The following is a 24,599-nucleotide window of genomic DNA, read 5'->3' as shown; positions in this document are numbered from 1 at the left end:
TACTTAGTGCTTAGCTCACCTGAATGGGAAGGAAGACATTTTCTGTTTGGGAACAGATATTTTTGTTCTTCAATTGCAGTGTATATTGCCAAAGAGTGCCATAAATGACACAGAGATTTGTCTCTATAGATTTATAAATCATAAAACATGGTTGCTGCTATCTGCTCATCATCTGTGGTGTGAACATGCTAACTTTGTAATTCGTAATCCAGGCAAACAAGAAATATGCAGACAATTTATAAGATTTAATCTATGTTTTTATCATGCACCGAAGTGGGAATTAGTCTGACAGTTGCTGTCCTCTATTTTGATAGTTTATATTTTATAATTCTTTAATACTGAATACATTCATAAGTTTCTAACTCCTCTTTCTTGCAAAACATAAATTAAAAAAAAAGGTTAAAAAAAAAGTACTATATAAGCTCTGTATGCCTAAGTACAAACCATATGGAAAATTGTAATCAGCCCTTGATCTATTACATACAAACTGCCAATGGGAGGCTCATCACCAGAATGAATTTTATGCTTCCAGTATAGATCACATATGTAGTGCATTGCAGAAACGCTATTGCATTCTACTTTAACTTGGATTTTTAAAAAATACTACGTTTTTGGTAGATCTTGGTTATACTGTAGAAAAGTCTTGCCCACATTAACATGAACTTGTCTACTCAGCAAATAAAAAAACTATACCCCCTGGCACTGTATGTTGGTTTTCTAAATCAGAATGTATTATGAGGATTAAATTCTGTAGGGAAGTCATGGTAAACTTTTAAAATATTTTAAATTTAAAAAGGCAAAAATGCATTCATTTCTTATATCAACCATTTTGCAGTCTGTTGCCTTTTCTACAGTGTCTGGAGATAAACTAAAAGAAAACACAGGCTACTTTAAAGTCCAACCACTGTGCAGTGTAGTACAGAATAGCTGTTTGTGTGAAGCAATTGTTCATTTGGAAGATTTTACTTTTGTAAGTGCTCCATTAATTCAGAGATACTTAAATTGCATTTACAATAAAGCTTTGTTGACATGGGTAAATAAGGAAATGCCAAACCACCATTAAATGTGTCACTGAAGCCATAGAACATATTGGTTCTGCCTGACAGACATATTCTAAGGCAGCTAGGAGAATCCATACACCTATATGAGAGATGTTAGAGCAAATACAAGTATTTGCAACTATTTTTATGGATCCAGTACTAAGACATTTACCTTTCTATGTGATTATCAGATATCCACAGCTGGGTCCAATTTGAGATTAAGACACCTACATATGGATGTCTATAGTGTTTATATTGTTCTTAGGCTAAATAAAAGTGTGCTTTACAGGCCACAGATGTACATTTTTTTCTTTGGCAGAGAATAGGAACTGCAGGACAGCACTAAAAAAACTCAACATGTGATCCAAATATATCTACATTAATATAAATGTAAATATTAGGGTTTGCATGTAGGTGTATACAATGATGATGACTTCCAAATATGGGGCTTGGCTCAGCTGCCCATAGACAGAGATGAAACTTTGTGACTAGGGTAGGGTGACAGTCTCTGCAGACTGGCAGAAATGAAAAAAAAATACACAGGAGAAGCATGCATGGTTTCTGGAGGTGAAAGTAAGCTATTCTGGGGCAATTCAAATGGCAGTATACAAGTACAAGTAGATAAATTGATTGCTCCTTAAAAATGAAGGTCATGGTTAACTAGCCTGAGATTTCCAAATAGATTTCTAACACAATATTTGGACATCGAAACACTTCACACAGTTTTTGAAAATGCAAAGTACCAACACTGCTGCAGAGCTCAGTGCAACTAACAATGTGTTCCCCTAGTCTAAATACCTGCCACTTTGCTTTTTCTTCTGCTATGAAAAGTTCTTAACTATTGCATTGTTTTTCAATGGAAATAAATCTACAAACTTACATTTCCACACTGAAAGCTAGGCACACTTTTTCATTCTATTTCAAATGAGACATCTAGTAAAATATAGACAGATATTTCTATTTTGCTGAAGAGACAGCAAACACTGCTCATAAGTAACTAATAAAGGTTTCACCTGACAACCTCGTTTTTGTTAAAATGTTCCATGTCATTTAGAACAAAACAAAATCAATTTCTGAAATCAGATTCTGGAACTATAATTTTAGGGTTTGATTGTGTTTTTATCTCAGCAAGGAACACCTCATAAGACTAAAAAAAAATTATTTCACAATGGTTCAGTTCAGACAAATAAAAGTTGTAAATCCTAAAAGCCATCCTAAAGCTCTGACCACATTAATCAGCAATTGCTTCCACTCTTCAGGCAAGTTTTCTAATCCATAGTCACAAATGCCCAAAATGGCTGCAGAACAACTCTGCAACTGCTACTGAATATTCAGGATACTGTACTATTAAATGAAACTTTTGCAGGACTTAGATCCAAAGATTTTTAATAATCTTCCTTCCTAGTGCTTGGAGTCCTGTTTTATTAGATGACTTAGAATGAATTAATTTTTGTATCTTTGACTCCCTTGTTAACAGCTTAGAGTAAAATTTCTACAAATTTCTGAGTATTTCTATAAAAGCCTGAAACATGGCTTTACTGAGATCAGATACCAGTCCTGCAATTGCAGGGGCTACTCTTATGCATCCTAATTAAATTAAATTCTATTACTTCAATTACTACCCCTGCTCTGGCTGTTTTTTGAAAATACTCTTGAGCAGACTTCCATTTTCTTATGCAAGTACATTCAGAATTCAGACATGAAAGATAATCCAGTGAATCTGCATTTAGGAAATTCAAGTTTCTCAAATTTTGCTTTGTTTGTTAATTACACACTGTTAATTTACAATTTACAATATTTTCCTAGTATGTTTACCTTACCAGATGTACTACTTCTAACTGCTCTTCTACTACACATGTACCATAAAGATTGCATATATACTTTCCCCAAAAGTCCAATTTAGCGAACTCATAGCTGGTTCTTTTTGTTTATTTCTCCCAGATTATTAGTGTCAGCTGACTTCTTGTAGATGTCATAACTCCTAATAGCTTTTCAGTACCTACAGCATCACAAGACCTTTATTCTCAACAGCTTGACAAATAAGCATAATCACAATTACATAATATTCATATCCTGTGTTGGGAATTTCACCTCCTTGTGTCTCCCACCAAAACTGTTGAGATTTCTTTTATAATTATCACTGTTTTAAGGGAAAGACTGACAAAGAAAAGCAAGAACCCAGTACCAAGTACTTTTAAGTTCCACTGATGATAGTGAAAGTTTTGCCTGTGGAGATGTCAGAGATTTCAGTTCCCCAATGGTCTACAATTCAGCTTTTTCAGACACTGTGCATAGATATGAATTTAGACCAAACTAAGTCTCCTCTGAGCTGGAAGTTTATCTCTTCAGGGTTTGGTCACTTCTTTTTGTATTAAGATCGAAAGAGATACCTAAACATCTGTATGTGTATGTTTAAAAGGGCTAGAAAATGCTGGGGAGGTGTCAAAGGAGGAGACATTAAGAGAAATCATGACTTGCTGGATCAAAAGCATTTATCTCAGTGCTATCATTACAAACCTTTGATAACTAATCAGAAAAGCCACTTTTAAATTCAGTTTGACAAGCCAACCTCTAAAGACCAGGCTGCCTTTGATGTGAGGTAGCATGGCTTGTGGAAAGAATTGAATCATGACTTTGCTGCATTTCTTAATGAGGTTTTGCCTTTCAAAATTCTTTCACTGTGAATATCAAAGAACATATCCAGTCTTTTGCTTAGTCCCCTTTGCACCCCTTTCTGGCCTTTCAGTGTGCCTGGAAGAGCAACAAAGAATTACTCAGGCTCAAAGAATATCTGCCTGGTTGAAGCAAGGGGAAGGTAATACTTTTTATTAGTGCTGGACTTGCTCAATCACTCCATACCTGATATAGTAATCAGACTGTAGCAAAGGAAAGATATGTATCCATGCTGCCTTGCTTCATTGGCAAAAGAGGGGAAAAATGACATTTTTTTTCTGAATAGAAAGCATTAATGAGTTTTTTATTTCTGCGTGCAAATTCAGAATTTTTCTTCATATATCTGGTGCAGTAATGGAGTAAATTAAAAATGTAGAAAAAAAAGGTCACAAAGTGTCTGCAAAAGATATAGTAACTACTGATTGAGAGAAAAACCTTTCGCCTGTGTAATATCGTTACAACAAGGTTCTACTTTCTAAACTAGAAATTATAGCTTCATAATAGAAGGAAACTGGTTCAAGTAAATTTAATTCTGTTTAAATTACAGAGGGTTTATTATCTTTGCAAGATGAGTAAGTGAATGCTGATTTCACCAGTTTGAAATATTCTTGATTGCATCAGGCTAGAAGATTGTTAGAGCAAAATAATCTTTGTCTATTAATCATTTACTACAGCATGAGCTTAAGGCCCCTTATTTGGTCCCTTATTTATTAAAAAAGTACAGTGAAACTGTCATTAACTAAGAAATTGCTACTGGGTTCACAGAATGACTTTGTGCTAGACTGAGCTAATGTGTTTTTGATGCTAGTCTTCTTTGTGACTTCAATAATTTTAGGCCAGAGAGTTGCTGCATTTTCTTCTGTCTCAGTATCCATTTACTGCATGGTTCTGACTAAAATATTAAAAAAAAAAAAACCAACCTAAAATTGTTTGTATTTCTATAGTTGAGTAGGCATATTTTCAACATGTGTCCCCTTTCACATATAGTGAGAGGCAGGATATTGCCTCTTTGAGAAAACAGTTTGATCAAAAAAAGCAGTTAATAAACAGCCTGTTTCATCATCAGAAGTGTCAATAGTCGCTATAGAACTTGAAATAACTTCTGGAGGATTTAATTTAAGGTGTAGATTTAATTAAAGGTCAAAGCGCATTTAGTGTAAAATATAGTAAGGACATAGACAAGTTCCTGTGAAAACTTTCTAAGGCTGATAACTCTTGTAAGTTCTCCCCATTACAAGAGGGTTTTATAAAATAACTGAAATTTTAAAATACCTAAGGATTAGTTAATATTACCTGAGCCCAATTTTCCTGTACTTTTTATTTGGGTAAATAATAATGTGCGATAAACCCAAATACCCATTATTATTTGGGTAAATAATAATGTTTGTTGTGGAAACAAAAATGTGAGAGCATTAATTTTTTGGCAAGGAGAAGCACTGCTGTATTTCAACATCAGGCAAAACATTAATTTGTTTCATAACATATTGATTTAAAAGTATTTGTAATCAGTGGTAGTCTTGCAAGCAGAAAAAATATTTTCTCTCTTTATAGGACTGCAATTATTTATGCCAAGTATAGTATAAGTGGGTTAGTAAAAGAGTAACAGAGTCACCAATAGGGGACAGGAAGAAAGAAACCCTCAAGAAAAAGAGCCATGAATAAACCTGCTTGCTGGGAAATATAACTGTTTCAGACAAACTTTCTCATTGTGTTACCATGTGTGGCATGAAATTTTGAAGTGCTACTTTAGCTTTAAGGATCACAGTTACAGCACATTAATACCTCATTGATTTAATAATTTTGAGTCAGTTCCCTAGATTTTATTCAAGTATGAAAATTATTGGTGCATTGCAATTATATGAATGGCTTCCAAAAGTCTTACATTGTTAAATCTGTGACCTTCACAATGAACAAATCCTTCTCAATTCAGTGAATTCAACCAATAATCAAAAATTCATTTGAAGTTGGTCTACTGAGTCTAAAGACATTTCACTGTACCTCAGTATTAGTTATTAAGAAGTTAATCAAGCCTCTAATTAGAAAAAATAGAAATGCCAGTTAACAGTGGAAATGACAGGGCATTCTGTTCTGCTGAGTAGATTTGTGATAGCTGCTCTAAGGACTGTTGCCCATAAAGATACTCAGTTGATCACCAGATTAAATACTTACCTTTCTTTAAGTTCAGTAAGGTTAAGATGTCTAAATGTTTTTAAAGATTTTTTTTATATGTGGAAAAAAGGAAGTCCATGTCGATATACATACATATACACACATGAATACATGTGTGTATTCAAGTAAACACCTACATTTGGTCAAGGGAGAATCTTTAGACTTTCCTGGGTGCACTGAAAAAGAACTCCATTGAAGTTGTGTAATTTATAAAACACTCTGTGATTTTTTTCCTAGGCATTATCCACACTGCCTTCCACTGTCTAGATCTTTACTTTTGTTATGTTTAAAGACTGAAGTTAGAAAGAGTGGTCCCATTGCCATTTCCTGACAGTTATTAGGACTGAATAAGTTAAGTCACTGTGTCTGCCTGGGCAGAAGCACGTTTACATGTTTGTTATTTATTTAGAATAAGTCATCCATTATAAAATTTACATTAAAAAATAAAAAATGGGTAGTAGAGACAAAATGTTTCTTATTACAAAACCAGATTAGCAGACTTTAAAGCAAATGACAGTTGCACTAGCTGTATACCAGTCCACAGTTACTACAAAAATCTTGTTTGTGTGGGTGGGCCTCATAGTGAGACATGGGCACTAAAAAATACAGATGTGCAGTAAGCGAGCTAAACAGAAATGTGGCTTAAGCATCTGTGAACATAAAAATAACCTAAAAATAGAGATAACAAGAGTAATAAGAGAAAGAAGAGAAACAAGAGAAAAAAGGCTCCTCAAGCTCCCACCCTGCAATGTTGCAATGGCTTTAGAATGTCATGTTTCCCAACAATCACTTGAGTTCTAAAGAGCAATACTCGAGCTTCATGTGAGGCTGCTTTAGATGTAGGAAAAATACAGGATTTACTGTAAGGTGTAATGATTTTAATCATTACATTACATTTATGCATTAACATGTGTTTACCTAACTTCTATGTGTTCAAGCCCTTTTTAAGGCTAACCTAGCCATATGAAAAGAAGTATGCCTGTGCAGAGAGTCCTTTTTTACAGGCTGGATGTGTACCACATTAAATCTTGCTTGAAGAAGACAGAATATGATACATATTGAAATAAATTGTACATTTATTGAGCTGCATGGGACCCCTATGTAGGAAATATGAATTTGTGTGCAAAAGTACAAAAGATCAGGCTGGGGCACTGCATCTGTAATGAACCTTAATGATTCTGCTGTGAGAAAATGCCACAGATAGTTTATTATATAAAGCATGAAAGGCAAGGAAGCAGAACTCCTAGAGGAGGTTGCAATCAGCTATGCAATCAAGTTTAGTAGGTGGTTATATGGATGTAATACATTGCTAATTATCTTGTGCCAAATACTTAACTGCTATTAAGGACTCTGTGGAATTATTAACCTATGCCTCTCCAAGGCCAGTACACAGTGAATATATTTGTGTGACTGACTTAACTGCAAGACTATTTTGAGAAGCTTTCTTGTGCACACAGTAATTTAATTTGGATCATGCTATTTTCTTGAAAATGAAGGTTCAGCAAGCAAAATGTTCTGTTGTTCATTTTATAATAATGCATAATAGTCATAAGGAACGTGTTAAACTAAAGCAACTGCTATTTACCACAGGCACAATATTGATCTAAAACCCACAAAATTCATTCCAGCTTTGTTTCATTAAAATGACCTGAAAACAAAACATTCATCAACACATATGCTAATTTCTGTATAGGCCAGCTCTCTGTGCTTTCCATGCAAAATGAAAAAGTACTGCTAAGACAATAATCCAATTTTGTAGAAATCCATTATTAAATTAATCTAACCATTGCAAAACTGGTGGGACTAAATAAATGCGATTGAATATAAAGAAACCAAAAATATTAAAAAAAAGCTACATGCTATTAAAGTCTCTCTACTTAACAGATAAAACTGAAAATATAACAAATGAATTCACATGGGTGTGAAAGGACATTAGTGTGCTCTTTTACTATTATTGCTTATGTAGAATTAATAGAATGTGGCAGTAATTTAAAATTCTATCTTCTACAAACAGACAAAATTAGAGACTGTCAATTGATAAATATTTTCATAAATGACAGAACAACAAAACCGTATTTTTATATTGAGCTGTCTTTCAATAAAAATATGAAAAGGGAATACATCCAAATAACAGTGACCAAGATAATCAGGAAAAAGTAAGGAAGCATAATCTTGAAACAGTGAAAACTTTTAAACTTTAAAGGTTTATGGAAAATATAAGATTTTTTGTACTTTTGGTTCCCTGATGCTTCTAACTTACTCTGTAGAAGAGTAGAATAGACCTCTGAACAATTGTAAACTGTAGGATACTAGTTTCATGTAGTACATATTGTTTATTAGTTACATATCACATCAGCCCCCCAAAGAGGAATTCAGTAAGTCTTCCCAATTTCCAGCTTCTCATGTGGCCTGCATGAGTTTTCATTCTTTCCTGATTTTTTTAAAGTGTAAATTTAAATTTCACATTTAATCTTTTAATATCCACACTTGTTGCTGATGTGAGACAGTTCACCCACTCTTTCTTCTTCCAAGCTGTGCAACAGAGTTGTCAACAGTAACAAGGCAGAAAAGATGCTGCTGCTTCCAGATCAGGAGGAACAACCAACCAGGTCTAATCCCATGAAACTCCACAGTGATGACAAGTCCTACATTAGTTATGAAAGGATGTTAAAAATTTATAAAGGCATAAAATAAAAATAAGTAACTAGATAAATAAGCTCTAGAAAGGCTAATGCCCTCCACACTTCCATTGCTGTTCAACTACAAGAAAGGTGTGAGAATGAAGGAGATGGGATCTCCAAAGCTTCGATATTGCTTGTTGCTGCTACCCAGCACCAATTGTTGGTTTGGAAAAACAAAATGTTACGGAAAAGGAAAATTTTTGAACTCCAATTTTTGGTGTTGCATATTGCCCTTTCCAGCATCCACTAAACATGCACTTCGAAACTAATGAGAGTTTTGAGTATGACCTCTTGGCATCTGCCTGTCATTTTTATTCTCTCTCTACTTCTTCATCTGCATTTAATCTATTTGTACACATTTGTTCCTTTGCCAACTGTCATATTTCCATTGTGTTTCTCTAGTATGATAGGCCTTTTAATCATGGCATCCCTATTCAAATTTTGCACTTCAATATGCATGACCAGAATCAAACACAGTAATTCAGTACCATAAATAGTTCCAAAATGAATAAAACTGCATGCATTCTTAGTTGCATTTCCTTTTTTCACAGATTACTTCTGGGTTTTTCTATACTAAAAAGTACAAAAAGTAAAAAAAGGTTTTTTTTTCTATCTTCTGCCACTGCTACTGTCTGCTTCTTATGGTCATGCAATTACTTCTATAGGTGTTTGTGGAAATGTATATAATATATATGTGCGTGTGTGTATATATATATGCATATATGTTTAATTAATATGTTTAATTTTATATATAATATATAATAACATATTAATATATATAAATATATTACAATTAAATAGTCTGTTGATTTAGCTTTTACACTCCTTTATCACGAGGATGATCTTTGAAAAAAATTTTAGCCAATAAGTTTGTGACAACCTAGTTGTCACATACAATTCTTTTCTTGTTTAACCCCTGTACCATTATCTTTTGCCATCTTGAGAATTATTTCTTGTGCAATGACAGATAAACTGCTTTACTGAAATTCTCATGGAATAAATGGGCTATGTATTTATCTTGAAAACCACCTATTCCTTTTATTAGTTGTTTCAAACTGCCCCCCTAGGTGTAGGGAGGCACTTAGGAAAAGGAATATTGCTTGTTGTTCCAAATTGAAGGATAGCAATTGCAGTATCCTATACTGTAGGAAATCTGAGAGTAGCAAGCAGGTGACATTTGTGCTTGGATAGGAAGTTGTTCCATTAAGCTTTCATGGATAAAACAGTGTTGTGACCTCAGAAATGCAATAATGCAACCAGAATACAAAAAAAAAGCCCTGTCAATTGGACTGTTTACAAATCCCAATTCAAACAAAAAAAACCCAGAACACTTCACATATTTATTTTTCTGCATTTCTGACAGATTCAGTAGGGTTTTATGACTTCATTAATTAGAAGCTTATAAAAGCAGCAAAGTAACTGATAACTGACTTGTACAATATAGCATTTGTCAGTTGTGTGAAACAGTGTAGTAATAATAGCACCAGAGAGATGAAAGGTTTGGTCCTTACATATGTTTTTCTAGTTTCACTTCTTGGCATATGGGATGTTTTTTAAAGATAGTTATTCAGATTTAAAAAAAAAAAAAAAGTCAGCAGTGTATTTCCTATTTGCTTCAGTGAGACACTGCTTTTTGAGTTTTCAGTGGTGTCCATTCCCTAGGTAAAGTTATGCAAAATTCTTTTGAGGATTTATTAACTAAGAAGCATTAAATACATGCTCATCTGTGCAGAAATATATAAAAATAATATATGAACATAGTAATATGCAAGTCTTCGTAATTTTATTTCTATATCTCAGGGTAATTGTTTTTGGATCTTACAGTATACACTATTAGGATTCTTTTAGAGCAACAGGGTTGTTGAAACAGCTTTGTATATTTGATCTACTCTGGAACATTTTAATGCCACTGTGACTTCTGAAGAGGAAGCAATTACAATTAATCTTCAGTGGTTTGCAGATGATTTCACAATATAACTAACTCCTAATGTCATGGATGAGAAGTAGATCATCTGAGTATATGGTATTACGAATAAAATAATATACAATTAATAATGAATGCATCACATAACGCCTATTTAATCCAGAGTAACTCTGCAAATAGGGCACAACTGCAATACAACAAACTCGTAAAATTAGTTAACACTTTTAAAGTATGCATATTGACATAATGATGAAATTATGGGTGCTCTGTCAAGCCTCCTGCAGTTGCTACAGATAGTTACATGATCTCCTATAGGTCCTTGGTTTCCCTATATACTTTTTATCCTAACTTTTATTAACTATTTTTAGTGTACTCAACAGTTACCCTCTCATTCCACCCCACATCTGCAGCTGTTTCTTATCCTTTAGATAAGAGCACAATTCATTCTGTCTTAACATAAATGTCTAAAGTAAAACAAAATGATATCCTAGAAGTACATATTTTTCCACTGACCATAAGACAAGCTTCAGACAAATGTTGCAGATGTCTATACACAAATACCTGAAGGCAGGTGTGATGAATACCACCTTCCCCCCTCTCTTTATTAGTAGAGTTCACACCATATTCTTCTTAGCAACATAGATAAAAGCAAGTATTTTAAAAGCAATAACCAAAAATTGAGACATGACAGCATGTGACTGTAAAATGAGTTTAGTAAGTGCCAGTTTAAAATTTTAAGCATGAAAGTTATAAAAGAGAACTTAGAATCTGAACACAATTAGAATTACAAGTTTAATGCAGTCTAACTGGTTTCAGAAAGAATAACATTTCTGTTTACTTCCTGTGCAAAAGTAGTTGCCCTCAGAGAAAGAAGGTCTCATGAGTCAATGTTTAGGCTGAAGCAAGGCAAAAAATGCATATAGGAACAAATCTTATCACTGGGTACATGACTGCATTAGATGGGTAAACTTAGTTGGTTAACTAGAACTGACAAATAAAACTTCTATAAAAGTCAGATGGCTCCTGACATTTTTTCCTGAACTGTTTTATTAAATACAGAATGAAATTTTAGGTCTATTCTTAAGCATTTGATTAGAAATATTTTTTAAAATAATATAGAAAATATATTCTAAATATGTATTTCAAATAATATAAAAGCCATGAGATGTAGGAGGGTCTGCACAACTGTGTCGACATTTATTTTAGAAGACACCCTCTATTACAAATTCTAAAAGTATTCCTACTGTCACAGTTATTCATCCCTGTAAGAAACATGCTTCAATCATACAAGAACACCTACTCACTTGCCATTTAATGCTGGCCACTCCAACAGTGCTCTGGCAATGGACATACTTGCCACAAATGTCCACTGCTGACTTTGAGGGTCCCAATCTCTCAACTGTATTCCAATAGCTCCAACCATCATGTCCTCCCACTGCATAAATAGGCCCTTCAGCACTGTAACTCCTAAAATGGAGAGAGTAAAAGAAGATAAAAGTATGCTTTATATATATGGAAAAAATAAAAACTTCCAAAACACAGCTAGAAATGAACTTGTGTATTCAAAATGAAAATGGAAACACCAATTCCACATTTATTAATTAAGGATTAATAAACAGGAATTAAATGAATGTCACTCCACAAGGCTTTATATAAAACAGGTTTTGTCAGAACAAACCTGATTTCATTTCTTGAGAAGATTGTTTGCTTCATAGAATAACATGTCAATGATGTGATGTTCTTAGACTTCTGCATACTGCTTTTTTTCTCATTATGATCATGAATTAGTTCTTTCAGTAAAGCACATATATCAGTGAGGCACATAATAAATAAATTATGGACTGCATACATGGAAGATTTCACATTACTGTCAGTCTAAGGAGGGATTTCACTGAATGGAATTGCTTCTATCATGATTCTACAGGAAAGAAAGAAGTCTATTGTTTACAACACTTTTTGTCAAGTATCTGGAATAATACCTTTTTTTCACTAGTGGGACTTTACTCAAACTTATTCAAAAGCCCAAGCAAGTAACTTAGAATAAGAAACCTAAAAGTGCTTCAACAACTTAGGTTCCAAACAAAAAAAACCCAAAAAAGACAGTGGGCACCTTCACAGGAAAATCATGGTGTCTTTTATCTATTGAAGAATCTTAAAACAAAATGTAAAGCATGGAAGTTGCACTTGATAGAAATTGAAAGAAGAAACAAATTTTTAACTATGACGATTTTTTAATCACCCATTCAAAGGAACTGATGAATTTCTCTACCTCTAGGTATCTTCAGTTTAACTTAAAAGACTGGAAGGTAAGTTAAAGCTAAGAACCATTTGCTACAAAGCTGTGAGCTCAGTAATTCCATTCTATGAATCCATGATCTCAAATAGTCATAATTCAAAAAAAATCACAGACAAATCCAACCCTATTCCTAAGTCAGTTTTTTTTTTCCTCACTCAATTCACAGACTTGAACTCATCAAAAATCAGAGAACAGCAGATCATTAAAGTTTCAGAAATGGGTTTATTTCTTTCTTGCAGAAAAGACTATCATTTAAAACAAGTGTCCACAAATTTCCCACTTTCTGAGTGAAAACTCTGTTTTATTTCAGAAATGTAATTCATTCCAAGCTTAATTTGGCATTAAAAATGTAGTTTATTAGAGAGTTTGAACAAGTTGTTATTTCAGTGTTCACTGAAAGTGTTCCTCACTGTGGCTTTGGGTATTGTTCTTTTGGTTTGGTTGTTTGGTTGGCTGGCTGTGTTTTTTAAAACTTAGAAGAACTAAAAAACCCTACGTAAACTCACTATAATTTCCCTTTTTAAAACGTCTGAACCTCATCTTTTTCTATAGAATCTTCTTAGAGCTCATTCTTAGGTTTTTTCTGGTATGAAGAGTCTTGCTTATAAACACCTTTTATTCATACAGTTGTTGAGATATTATGGTGGTATTAAATTAAGTGGTCTGTAAAGTTCAATATCTCAGAATGCAACCAGTACCCAAACATGCAAGAGATGAATTAGAAGTGTTCATAATAAAAAATCAGGAAATAATCTCATGTAATTGTGGGGTGGTTGGTGGTTGTTTTTTACCTTTCTATTGAATTGATACATAAATATTAAATCCTGAGTGAACAAATTTACATTGTCAAAAAAAAAAAATTGTATATTTTTTGTAACAAGATTGTAATCTTTAACTTTCAATATATATGTATATATTCATTGCTTAATTCAAAGTTAAATAGAAAATCAGATTCTTAATTGGGATTACAAATTGATAATATTTGAAGAAAGTTTAGGATTGCATAGGTTTCTAATGCACATCCATGCATGTATAACTGTGTCCAGCTAAGACACAAACCTGTTTCACCTTCACCCATAACCAATGGTAATTATTGTGCAGGGAATTTCGCACTGAAACTGATCCATGTGAAAGCACAGCTCATCAGTTTTGAAATTACCAACTTTTCCACCCTCAAATAGGCAATTTGCTCTGTCATTAGGACATAAATAGTTTTCCTCAATTTATTCTTTTCCATATCTAAGTTTTATTCTTTTTTCTTCCTCTTCTGTAAAGCATCCCATTTATTTCACTCACATTTCGTAGAGAAATTTGCTTTCCTCCTAATCCACAATACTTTTCTTCCTGTATTTTCAAGGACTTGTCCCCCTCCTCCCCCTTTTTTTTTTATGACAATGAAAACTGTTCAGCTCATTGTATTAATGTATACATTTCTCTCTGCATTTCCTGTCATATTTCTAACCAGGCTTTCATACAGAAAAGAGCCTTCATTTGACTTCTGTATCAGGAGATCTCACAATATATGTGAGATGCAAGATTCCTTCAGATTTTTACCGCCCAATGTCTTTTTACTTTGCATTACTACTTGCTGTTGTGCTGGTGTATTCAACTGCTTTTTAAGGTTCACGAGGGTGTTTTTCTGAGCTTGTCTGTCATTACTGAGTAACTTCTATATCCTTTGCTATCAATGATGTTCCGATTGGTTTTCCACACAGATTAAATCTTACCCTGACACAGGGCCATGCTGCAGTTAAAAAAATTGCCAAAATAAAAAATGTTGATTTACTGTGAGATTCATGTCATGCTTCCTCTGTCAAAAGGTGTGAATAGTTACAGCTGCATCAATGAAGAAATCTAGAAGGTTATTTTGCTTAGTGAACTTTAGGGGATTCAATATAAAGATTGCCTGTTTCAGTTTGCCATACTGCATTACTTCTACAATATGAAAAATGTACTGGCAACCTCTATGAAATTACCATTTCCATATAGGAAATAGACAGAAGGTTTACTACAAAGCATGAATGTTTATCAAAATATTTTTTCTATGACATAATACAATCATAGTGTACAAAAAAAGATTTTAAGATTAAGAGTATAGCGCCAAGAAGAATAAGGATCTAATGACTGGAATTAGCAACTTGTTAAATTAAGCCCTAAGAACAATATACCTTCTTTTAACCAGTGATGGTAAGGATTCATGGGACTCAAGAACTTTAGAAATTTTCTGTTTTCTGTGTTGCTTAAAGTTTTCACATCTATACATTTTTCAACAGACACACACAATCTTCTTGAGTTATCATGTACTCAACATAGAAAAGGTTGAACAAGATGATTTTTTAATCAAGTCAAATGAATAAGTAATCAAATTCATTCATTTTTGCTGCAATGCCAATAAAAATATTTCATTCCCCTCTTCACTATTATAATTGTATTAAATATTTGTTAGTAACAATACACTAATATGTATATACAGAGGTGGAAAAAAAATCCTTCATACATATCTGAGACATTCATGCCTGTGGAGAAAAAAGTTAGCTAAGGGAAACAAATCCAAGGAAAAAACCCAAGGCAAGGCTAAACAGACAAATTTCCCATCAGAGTAACTTTTTTTTATAGAAATGTTGGAGCCTTTTACTCATCTTTTTCCACGTGCTTATATTCCACATGTTTTGACTTTTGCTTTCTTTACAATTATTTAAACTATTTCCAATACCATTATCCACATATATATTGAAAGTGGAGACATAGAAGGCAGGACTTAAACATGTTGTGGCTAGTTACCAAGCTGGTAACCACTAGGCCTCCATTCACCCACCCCTCACCCCCACTGTGGGTAGTGAGGAGAAAATCCACCTGAAGGATCACTAATTGAGGCAAGGGATAGGGAAGTTTTTACTCCCCAGTTATGGCGAGAGGAAAAAAACAGACAAACTCAACCTCAAGCAGACAAAACTCAAAAAAAACAGAACAAACTCAAGGGGAAAAAAAAAACCAACCCAAACTTAATCATATCAGGAGAAAGGGAGAAAGAGAAACATGAACAGATCATAATGCCTCTCCCCCACACACATATAACACGTAACTTATTCCCGTTCCGGGTCCCTTCCCTGCTGCTCCCCCTCAGGGCACAGGGGAGGGGCAGGGAGGGTTTAGGGTCAGTTCCCCACACCCTGTTTCTGCCGCTCCTTCCTCCTCAGGGGGAGGACTCCTCCACATTCTTCCCCTGCTCGAACCCGGGGTCCCTCCCATGGCAGAGAGTCCTTCAGGAACCCCTCCGACATGAGTTCCTCCCACAGTGCAGTCCTCAGGCACAGACTGCTCCCGCCTGGGCTGCACACAGAGTCACGGCTGCTGCGGGAACAGTCACCTCCTCTGACATGGGCTCCTACATGGATGCAGATCCACATCTGACCCTCTACATGATCCTACACATACTGCAGCTTCATGTCTGCCCACTGTGACATTTCAGGGGCTACAATCCACATTTACCCCACCATGGTCCTTCAGGGACTGCCCCAATGCGCTCCTCCATGGGCTGCAGGGGCACAGTTGCCATTCTCACCATGGGCTGCGGGGGAAATCTCTGCTCGGGAACCTTTCCCCCTCCTTCTTCACTGGCCTTGCTCTCTTCTCTTCTACAGGTTGTTTTTTTGGTGGGGTTTTTTTTTTTTTTGATAGTTTCATTTCCCTTTCTTGAATATGTTACTCACAGAGGTGAATCCAGCTTTCTGCATCGGCTCGGCCTTGCCAGAGTTGGGGCTGGAATTGGACCCCAGGGAGTGTCCAGCAGCTTCGTCACTGGAACCACCCCTGTGCCCTCCTCCCAGTGTCAAAACACCACTGCCACTAACCCAAGACAAAATAAAAAAATCTGTACTCTTTACAAAGTCATGCTATGAAGCTTTGTTAATTTCTTCAACTACTTTTTTTATCAAGAGGACTACATGTTTTCTTACAGGACACAACAATTCCCTTGACTTTCAGTGTTTCTGAAGGGGGAAATTGATGACCTTGATTTTATTTTGCTTGCATGATTTCCTTTAAGAGGAAGAATGCCCTGAAAGAGCATTCGTTCTCTTGTCTGGCATGATGGTAGTAGGAAGTAAGAGAAATATTGACTGAAAATCGATGAATCAGTTTTGATTTAAAATGATGAAACTAGATCAACAAGCCCACAAATTTTACAGAGTCAGCTACACAGATTTAATGATATATGCACATTTTTTAATATTATCAGTAAGTATATGAAAAATGCAAAATTCTAACTGAATACATTTTAAAATGTTAAACTGCTTATATTAAACTGTAGCAGTGAAATGAAGCAATGCAGAAATTCAAGTCCTGATATTACTGATGACATTCATTTAAGAAAACAAATTACTTCATCGTATCATCAGCAACTGGCTGTATATTCAACAGTGTACTTCGAAATTGAATAATTTTTTAAGAATGACTGATAAGTATGATTTACAACCAATTAATTCATCTTGCTAACGAATTGTCTTTGAACAAAGAAATGGCTAAAGTTATTTAGATACAATGTTTAAAACTGACCAAAAAATTTAATGATTTGACAACATCCTATGCATTATTGTCATGAGATCTTGTGGCAGGTTTAAAATGATTCTGATTGAAACCTGAGCAAGAAGGTGGCCAATGGGATGTAATTCTGTTCCCATTGTCCTATTCTGGCTTCAGACTCCCAAAATCACTTAGTGTAGATCTGTAACAGAGTGGCTGAGGTTGGCAGGCACCTCCAGAGACTGCCTAAACAGATAGTCACCTAGAGCCAGCTCCCTAGGACCAAATCCTCACACACAAAAAAAGTTTATTTTACATTTAGATGGTATCTCTTGTGTATCAGTCTGTATTTCACTCAGTGTCATTAAGGACACCATAGATCTATTTTCTGTACTTCCTCTAAGCAGGTACTTATATACATGGATAAGATATTCCTGAGCTTTCTTTAATCCAGGCTAAAAAGCCTCAGCTCCCTCAGATTCTCCTCTTGTGTGAGATGCTTCAGCTTCTTCATCATCTTTGTGGCCATCCATTGGACTCACATTAAGACAATGTGTCTATTGTACTGGAGAGCCCAGAACTGGACACAGCACTCCAGGAGCAGTGGGGAAAGATCATCTCCTCATGGTGCTGCCAACACTCTTGGTAATGCACACAAGGTACTTTTGGCCATGAATTGCAGGCTTTTGTCCAACTTGATTTACACCAGCACCCTCAGCACCTTTAATCTAGATGGCTTTCCTGCCAATTAACCCTGCAGCCTGTAATGTCACATGGGATTATTCCTCTCCAACTGCAGGATGCCAACATTGCTACACCTCATAGGATTTCTATCATTTTCAGCATGTTTGAGGACTCTCTGATGGCAGCATAACCATCAACCACTCTTCACTGGTTTTGTCATCTCCCAACCTGCTGAGAGTTGAACTTTATTCCAGCACAAAGGTCATTTATGAAGAACACACTGGCACCTGGTAAACATCCCTAATATGGACTGCAGCTGTTATAGTATTATTTTCTCCACCACCTTCTCAGGGATCATGGTGAAGCATAAGTAGTCTGTATCTTTCCAGATTCTTCTGGCCCATTTTAAAGATACAAGTTAGTATTTGTTTCCTCCAGTCCTCATTAATGTCTCCTAATCACTATGATCATTCAAAGATAACTGAGAGTGATGACACAAGGACATCAGCCAGCTCCCTCAGTACTTGTGGGCACATGTGTTCAGGTTCCATGGACTTGTGCATGTCCAGCTAAATATTCCTTAGCTTGACCCTTCCCCACTTAGAGTATGTCTTCCTTGCTCCAGATTTCCCCCTCTGGTTGCAGGGACCTGCAGTCTTAAAGACTGAGGCAAAGAAGGTACTTAGTACATCAGCCTTTTTTGGTCTTTCTCACCAGGTCCCCTGGTCCAGTCAGCAGTGAGCCCACATTTTCTCAAGTGTTCCTTTTGCTGTTGAAAGACCTGAGGGAACCTCTGTGCTGCCTTAAAAGTCACTTATCAGATTCAACTCAAAATGAGGTTTTGGCTTTCCTAACCTGATACCTACAAGTTCAGACAGTACCTCTGTATTTCTCCTGGGTCACTTGTACATTTTCTCCTCTTGTATGCTTCCTCTTTTAGTCTGAATTGGATCAGAGACTTCAACTCCATCTGTGCAGACCTCGTATTGCCTTCTCTTGAACTCTGCTCATCAAGATTGAATTTTTATGAGCATAAAGGATTTAATCCTTGAGAAACCTATCAGCTCTCTGGGCCACTCTTTTCTCCAGGGCTATATTCCCCAGAGCCATGATTGGAGAGCCCTCAGAGATTCTACCCCTCTTTTAGGGAAGCTGCTGCATAAACCACTGCATCTGTTGGCTGTGTCTACCTGATGTGCCCAGGTAGATCTATTCCTGGGCTGATCTACTCCACAGGCTGATACCTGCCATATGTTTTCTAAGAAGCTAAACTGGAAAATTTCTAAGCAGTGCATAATTATTTATTTTCACCACTATGCAGTGCTTACATCACATTTTAAAAAATTATAATTAATAATGATAAGGTAATAACACCTCTCTTCCTCCAGGGGAAAAAAACCCCAAAACATTGTGTTATATATGAGGAATTCAATATTGAATATTGACTACTACTGGTTCTCATGGTTTTCCCTCAGAGTTTAGATGCCAGAACTCCTATGTGATATTTATAACACACATATGGATTAAAGGGTAGTTCCAAGGTGTTGTTTTTAGCCTTCCCATCACACAGTGTGGAGTGTAACACGTTGCACCCCTGTATCAAAACCTGTAGGAAAGCTACTCAACAGTCCTTAACTGTGAATGGCAGCACTGCAGTCAAATCTTAAGGGATAACATTCACAATATTACAAAGCAAAATATTTTCCAATAAAATTGATGAGAAGAAGACTATTCTCTTTTCTGAATGTTCCAGGTCATTCGTTTTTAATAGAAAAAAAATTAAATTCATTTTAAATAGTCTGTTGAAATGTCAGACTTCCAGTCTTATTAGCACACTGTTGAATTCCTTCTCTGTAAGAGCAAAGGTACTGAACTCTGCATACATTTTATTTCTTCTAAATGGTGCAGCCCAATTTCTACATGTTCTTACGAGATAAGATTTTTCATCTTTTTGTAGTTAAGATACAAAGTTCATCTTTACTTCATGTTCACCATAAGTATCCTACATTAAATTGACATTAAGGTACCTAATTTTGCTGGTTTTTTGTGTTCTATGCCCACAAGTTAATAATCAGGGATCTAGATTTACATTCAGAATGTAGATAATATTTTTATTAAAATATGTTATATAGAATGGGCTTTTCCTGTTCCTAAAGGAGAAAATAATGATTTCCTAATGACACTTGGAATCTTATTATCATTAAGGAAAAATGCACAGAATAATGCTGTGATCTCTTTCAGGACTATTTGCTAAGAGAAGAGAAAAGACACAAGGCCCTCACAGCTTTTCTTCCTGCACCTAATCTTCAACAATTTGACAAAACCGGTTTAAGGTACAAGAAAATAAGAAATCCTCTTGGACTTACGTGCCATGTATTAGTGCTGTGTTTTTGTTTGCTGAGAAAAGCAATCATACATCCAGGAAGGGAGGCTTTTATTGTAGGAGAATTACATTAAAAGCATTCACAGTTATTATTTATCTGACTGAAGAAACTGAATTGCTGGAATCTTTTTTTTTTTTTTTTTTTTTTTTTTTTAGCATTTTTGTGTGCAAAACAGACAGTAGTAGTTTTGATTCTAGCATTGAGGGACTAATTTACCCGATCCATCTGTTGATGAATTATTTTTATTTTCATGACATTCCAAAGAGTTTGACTTCACCAGTTCACATACAATTACTGGGCATCTGAGACTGAAAATGAAACTACAAGGATTTCTTTTAGGAAATGAAACAACTTTGTGTCTTAAGAGCAAATACACTCCTAGTAATATATTAAGCAGTTAGGTGCAATAAGTACAGAAGACAGAAATCTTAATGTTTTCATGAAAATAATGGACTTAAATAAAACTTAATAACTCAAAGTTTAATATTTATTCAATCACACAGAAGTCAGTACCTATTAAATTTCATTTCCTGTAATAAAGATCCTTTTGTGGAATATGTATAGCCTTGACTAAAAAGTGTTCTACTTATATTGTGTCTCAATACATTTAGCTCATCGCTAAACCTGGAACTGGCAGATTCCTGAACTAAAATAATTTTTAAAATGCTAAAATAAGTTTTGTAGTCAAATTGCACAGGCAGATAAAACAAGACCAAACCAACCAACCAAACAAAAAAGAATAAAGTATAATAAAGAAGGATAATAAAGTGCAGTACTATGTTAATTACTATGTACTGGGAAGAATAATTTTTTCTACCTGGAAAGTAATTCTCATAAGCAGAATTTATTAAAGTAAATAGTGTTATTTTTTAGCTAAATGAGATCTAGAAATTAATACTGTCCTCTGTGCAGTGGCAGGCATTTTCCTTTTGATTGCCTTCAAAAAACTATGTAGCAAAAAGCCTATTATGTATAATTAGGTGCTGAGATCTGTACAGCTTAAATTATTTATACTTGAAGATTGGAATGGGATTTTTATATTGCTTTTCTGTGATGTTACAAAATAATGGAGCACTGCCTATCATATTTCTAACTCTGCCTTTCCTTGTCTGCATGCTAGACCTAATTTCACACAGTAAGACTTTAAAGTGTAGTTTCATATTGACACTTATGGATCTGAAATGGCAAAGAAAAAAATTATCTATGGTGTTAGCTTTGCTGTAGTCTCTACATTCTCTACAGGATTTTAATTGGGAAGGATCAACTTGTATTCAACAACTAATTTTTAAATAAGGAAATAACCTTTTAAGAAGGGGCAGTCATGTGCTGTATCATGGCATTGAAGGAGGGTAGACAAATAAATCAGTGATTAGTCATCCAAGTATTAAACATGATTAAGTAACACCTAAACTTTACTTCACCACTTTAAGCTCTGCAGTTATTTAGTTTCCATGTAGCTTTAAATTTCTAATAATCTCCCTTCTCACCCACAGCCGCAGAAGCATACTTTTATAACTCTGTAGTAATTGTAACTAACATTGCTGCTTTTCCTTATTGTGTTCTTGCCCTCTTTAAATCTGCAACCACTTTTATTTTTTTTTTCCATACTACTCGTGTCAGTATGAAGAAAAGTAATTATAGTTGCCTACTTTTCTAAAATTATGCACCAAGTAATGGAACCTGATATTTAATTTCCTCAACCATAATCTTAACTGTGTGTGAAATACAAATATAGTTCTTTGGATGTTTCATGTAGGATTGCCATAGGCCAAGCTGTGAATTTAGTATGTGAAAAATGGGAGACTTAGACCTGACCTATCTTCCTTAGTGAGTATTGAGTGACACTGTTGATAATGCTACTTATTATGTTTATTCACAGGCAGGTATCAAGGCTGATTAAAAGAATTATAAAATACTCCTGTCCTTTTGGGCCAGAAGATATACTGACATGTTAATATAATGCAAATTTGTACAAGTAAAGACCTGCTTACTGTGTCTTTATTAACATTCAGTTTTGTAGATGAAACACCAGGTTCTCAACTCTACCAAACTAATACCCTGAGAATCTGTCTCAGAAATTATTTAAGTATTGTCATTATGATTTGTAGCTCTTCAGTGAATTGGGTCATAATCTACTACTTACTAAGGGTGCAAAGTACAATGACAAGGTACTTAATAATTCAGAAAAAATATCCCTGTAATGCTCCCAATGATTAGGAGAAAAATCTAAACCAAAAGTCTAATATACATGCAAATGGATATCGTGGAGAAAATGCTTTAAAGGCTCAGGTGTTCTGTCAACAAACGCTGAAAACTAGAATGATATATTTCCCCTCAGATTTCAACACAAAGAAATAACAGTAATTTAACTACATAATGGTAGATGAGACCAGTCAATGTTGCATAAAAGAAAGATTTTCAAACTGATCCCTGAAAATCGGCTTCTGAAAGGGTAAACAATATGGCTCTATCAGAGCATTGCAGTGTTCTGGTAAGCTGGTCTGTTGAAGAATATTCCCCTCAATGCCTAGGAGGCTGCAGGTTTGGGGTTTCTTGGTTGGTTGGATTTTAGGGCTGGGAGAAAGCAGAGAAAGTCATGGGGATGCTGACTGACAGGTGGCTGAATATGAGCCAGCACTGTGCCCAGGTAGCCAGTGGCATCCTTGCTTGTGTCAGAAATACTGTGGCCAGCAGGGTTAGGAAAGTGATTCTCTCCATGTACTCAGAACTGGTGGGGCTGAACCTCAAGTACTGTTCAGTTTTGGGGCCCTCACTACAAACAAGACTTGTACTGACTGTGTCCAGAGAAGGGCAACAAAGATGGTGAAGGGTCTAGAGCAAAAGTCCTATGAGGAGCATCTGAGGGAACTGGGCTTGTTCACTCTGGAGAAAAGAAGGCTGAGGGGAGACCTTATCACTCTCTTCGACTACCTGAAAACAGGTTGTAGGGAGGTGGAGGTTGGTCTCTTCTTCCTAATAACAAGTGACAGAACAAGAGGAAATAGCCTCAGGTTGTGCTAGGGGAGGTTTCGGTTGGAATTAGAAGAAACTTCTTCACTGAAATGTCTATCAAAAACTGGAACAGGCTGCTCAAGGAAGAGGTTGAACTGGCATCTCTGGAGATATTTAAAACACATGTAGATGTGGTGTTCAGGGACATGGTTTAGCACTAGGCGCAGTATAGTTAATGAGCTTAAAGGTCTTTTCCAACCAGAATGATTCTATGATTCTATTCTAGGATTCAAAGAATTTCTGTCTTTATAAATAATTGGTGTGCTTATAGCACTTTTGGGAAAATTAATTAATCATAAGTAATTATAAGTTTATCATACCAATAGGATATAAGGTACTATAAGGTCAGTCTGTTGGTTTCGGTGTTACTTGAATTTTTACACCTCTGTCCTCCTGTCCATAATGACACTGCAGTTCACACCCACCCTCATATCCATAATGGAATCTCATATTCTCAGACTGATTTATACAAACAATGTACGGAAAATATACCAAAAAAACAACCATCAAACAACTCAAAAAAACCCAAACTAGTGACAAAACTTTCTATATATATATATTTTTTTTTTTTCCTCTTAATGGAAGTTGTGAAGTTTCAATTTTTACCTCCTATATAGCCCAGCATTTTCAGTAAATAAAATGAAGATATTCTGCAAGCTAGTGGTGAAACACGAAAAGAATCTTGTTCATTCTCTACATTTTTTTAGTTTATTTTACAGATAACATGGCTGTAAGTCTTAAGGCTGTATCAAGCTTTTATTTATATTCATAGTCTACTATAATGGTTTCTACTTTGTCTTGAATGCTTTCTTGATAGACTGTAACTCCAGAGACAAACATTTATTCTGGGGGGCTTCAGCACTATCTAAAATAACATCATTGCCTATTTTCTGTTAATAACACCCATTCTCTAAAAGCTTTGTTTCCAAAAAAAAGTTTATCTGGCATAAATTGAAGTTAGGTGATCACTCACCATATTCACCTGAAAAACTGCAACTTTAATCTGCATAACTTTTATTGTAATGACCTGTTAACTATAGATGTGTGATAACAAGCTATTTGTAAGCTTTGGTTTCTCCTTCACTTGTTCCAATGTAATCAGATATTGTCTTGCTATTAGGGTATCTGAAACTTTTTCTGGTATTTGCACTGAAGGCATATTTTCAAAATCTGCTGAAATATGACATTTTTTTGTTAAAAATATGAATTTTTTAT

General features: G+C 35.1%; 1 protein-coding gene across 1 annotated transcript in view; it reads right to left on the bottom strand.

Moving 5' to 3' along the window:
• The window catches only part of KLHL1 (kelch like family member 1), a 190,308-nt gene that overhangs the window by 6,638 nt on the left and 159,071 nt on the right, over positions 1–24,599 (bottom strand). Inside the window, 3 exon segments of the mRNA XM_030453206.1 lie at positions 11,792–11,877; positions 11,879–11,945; positions 18,113–18,122. Of these exon segments, the coding sequence (XP_030309066.1) occupies positions 11,792–11,877; positions 11,879–11,945; positions 18,113–18,122 (163 nt within the window).

Source organism: Calypte anna, chromosome 1 (assembly GCF_003957555.1).
Source record: "Calypte anna isolate BGI_N300 chromosome 1, bCalAnn1_v1.p, whole genome shotgun sequence".
NCBI lineage: Eukaryota > Metazoa > Chordata > Aves > Apodiformes > Trochilidae > Calypte > Calypte anna.
This window is presented reverse-complemented; position numbering and strand designations above follow the sequence as displayed.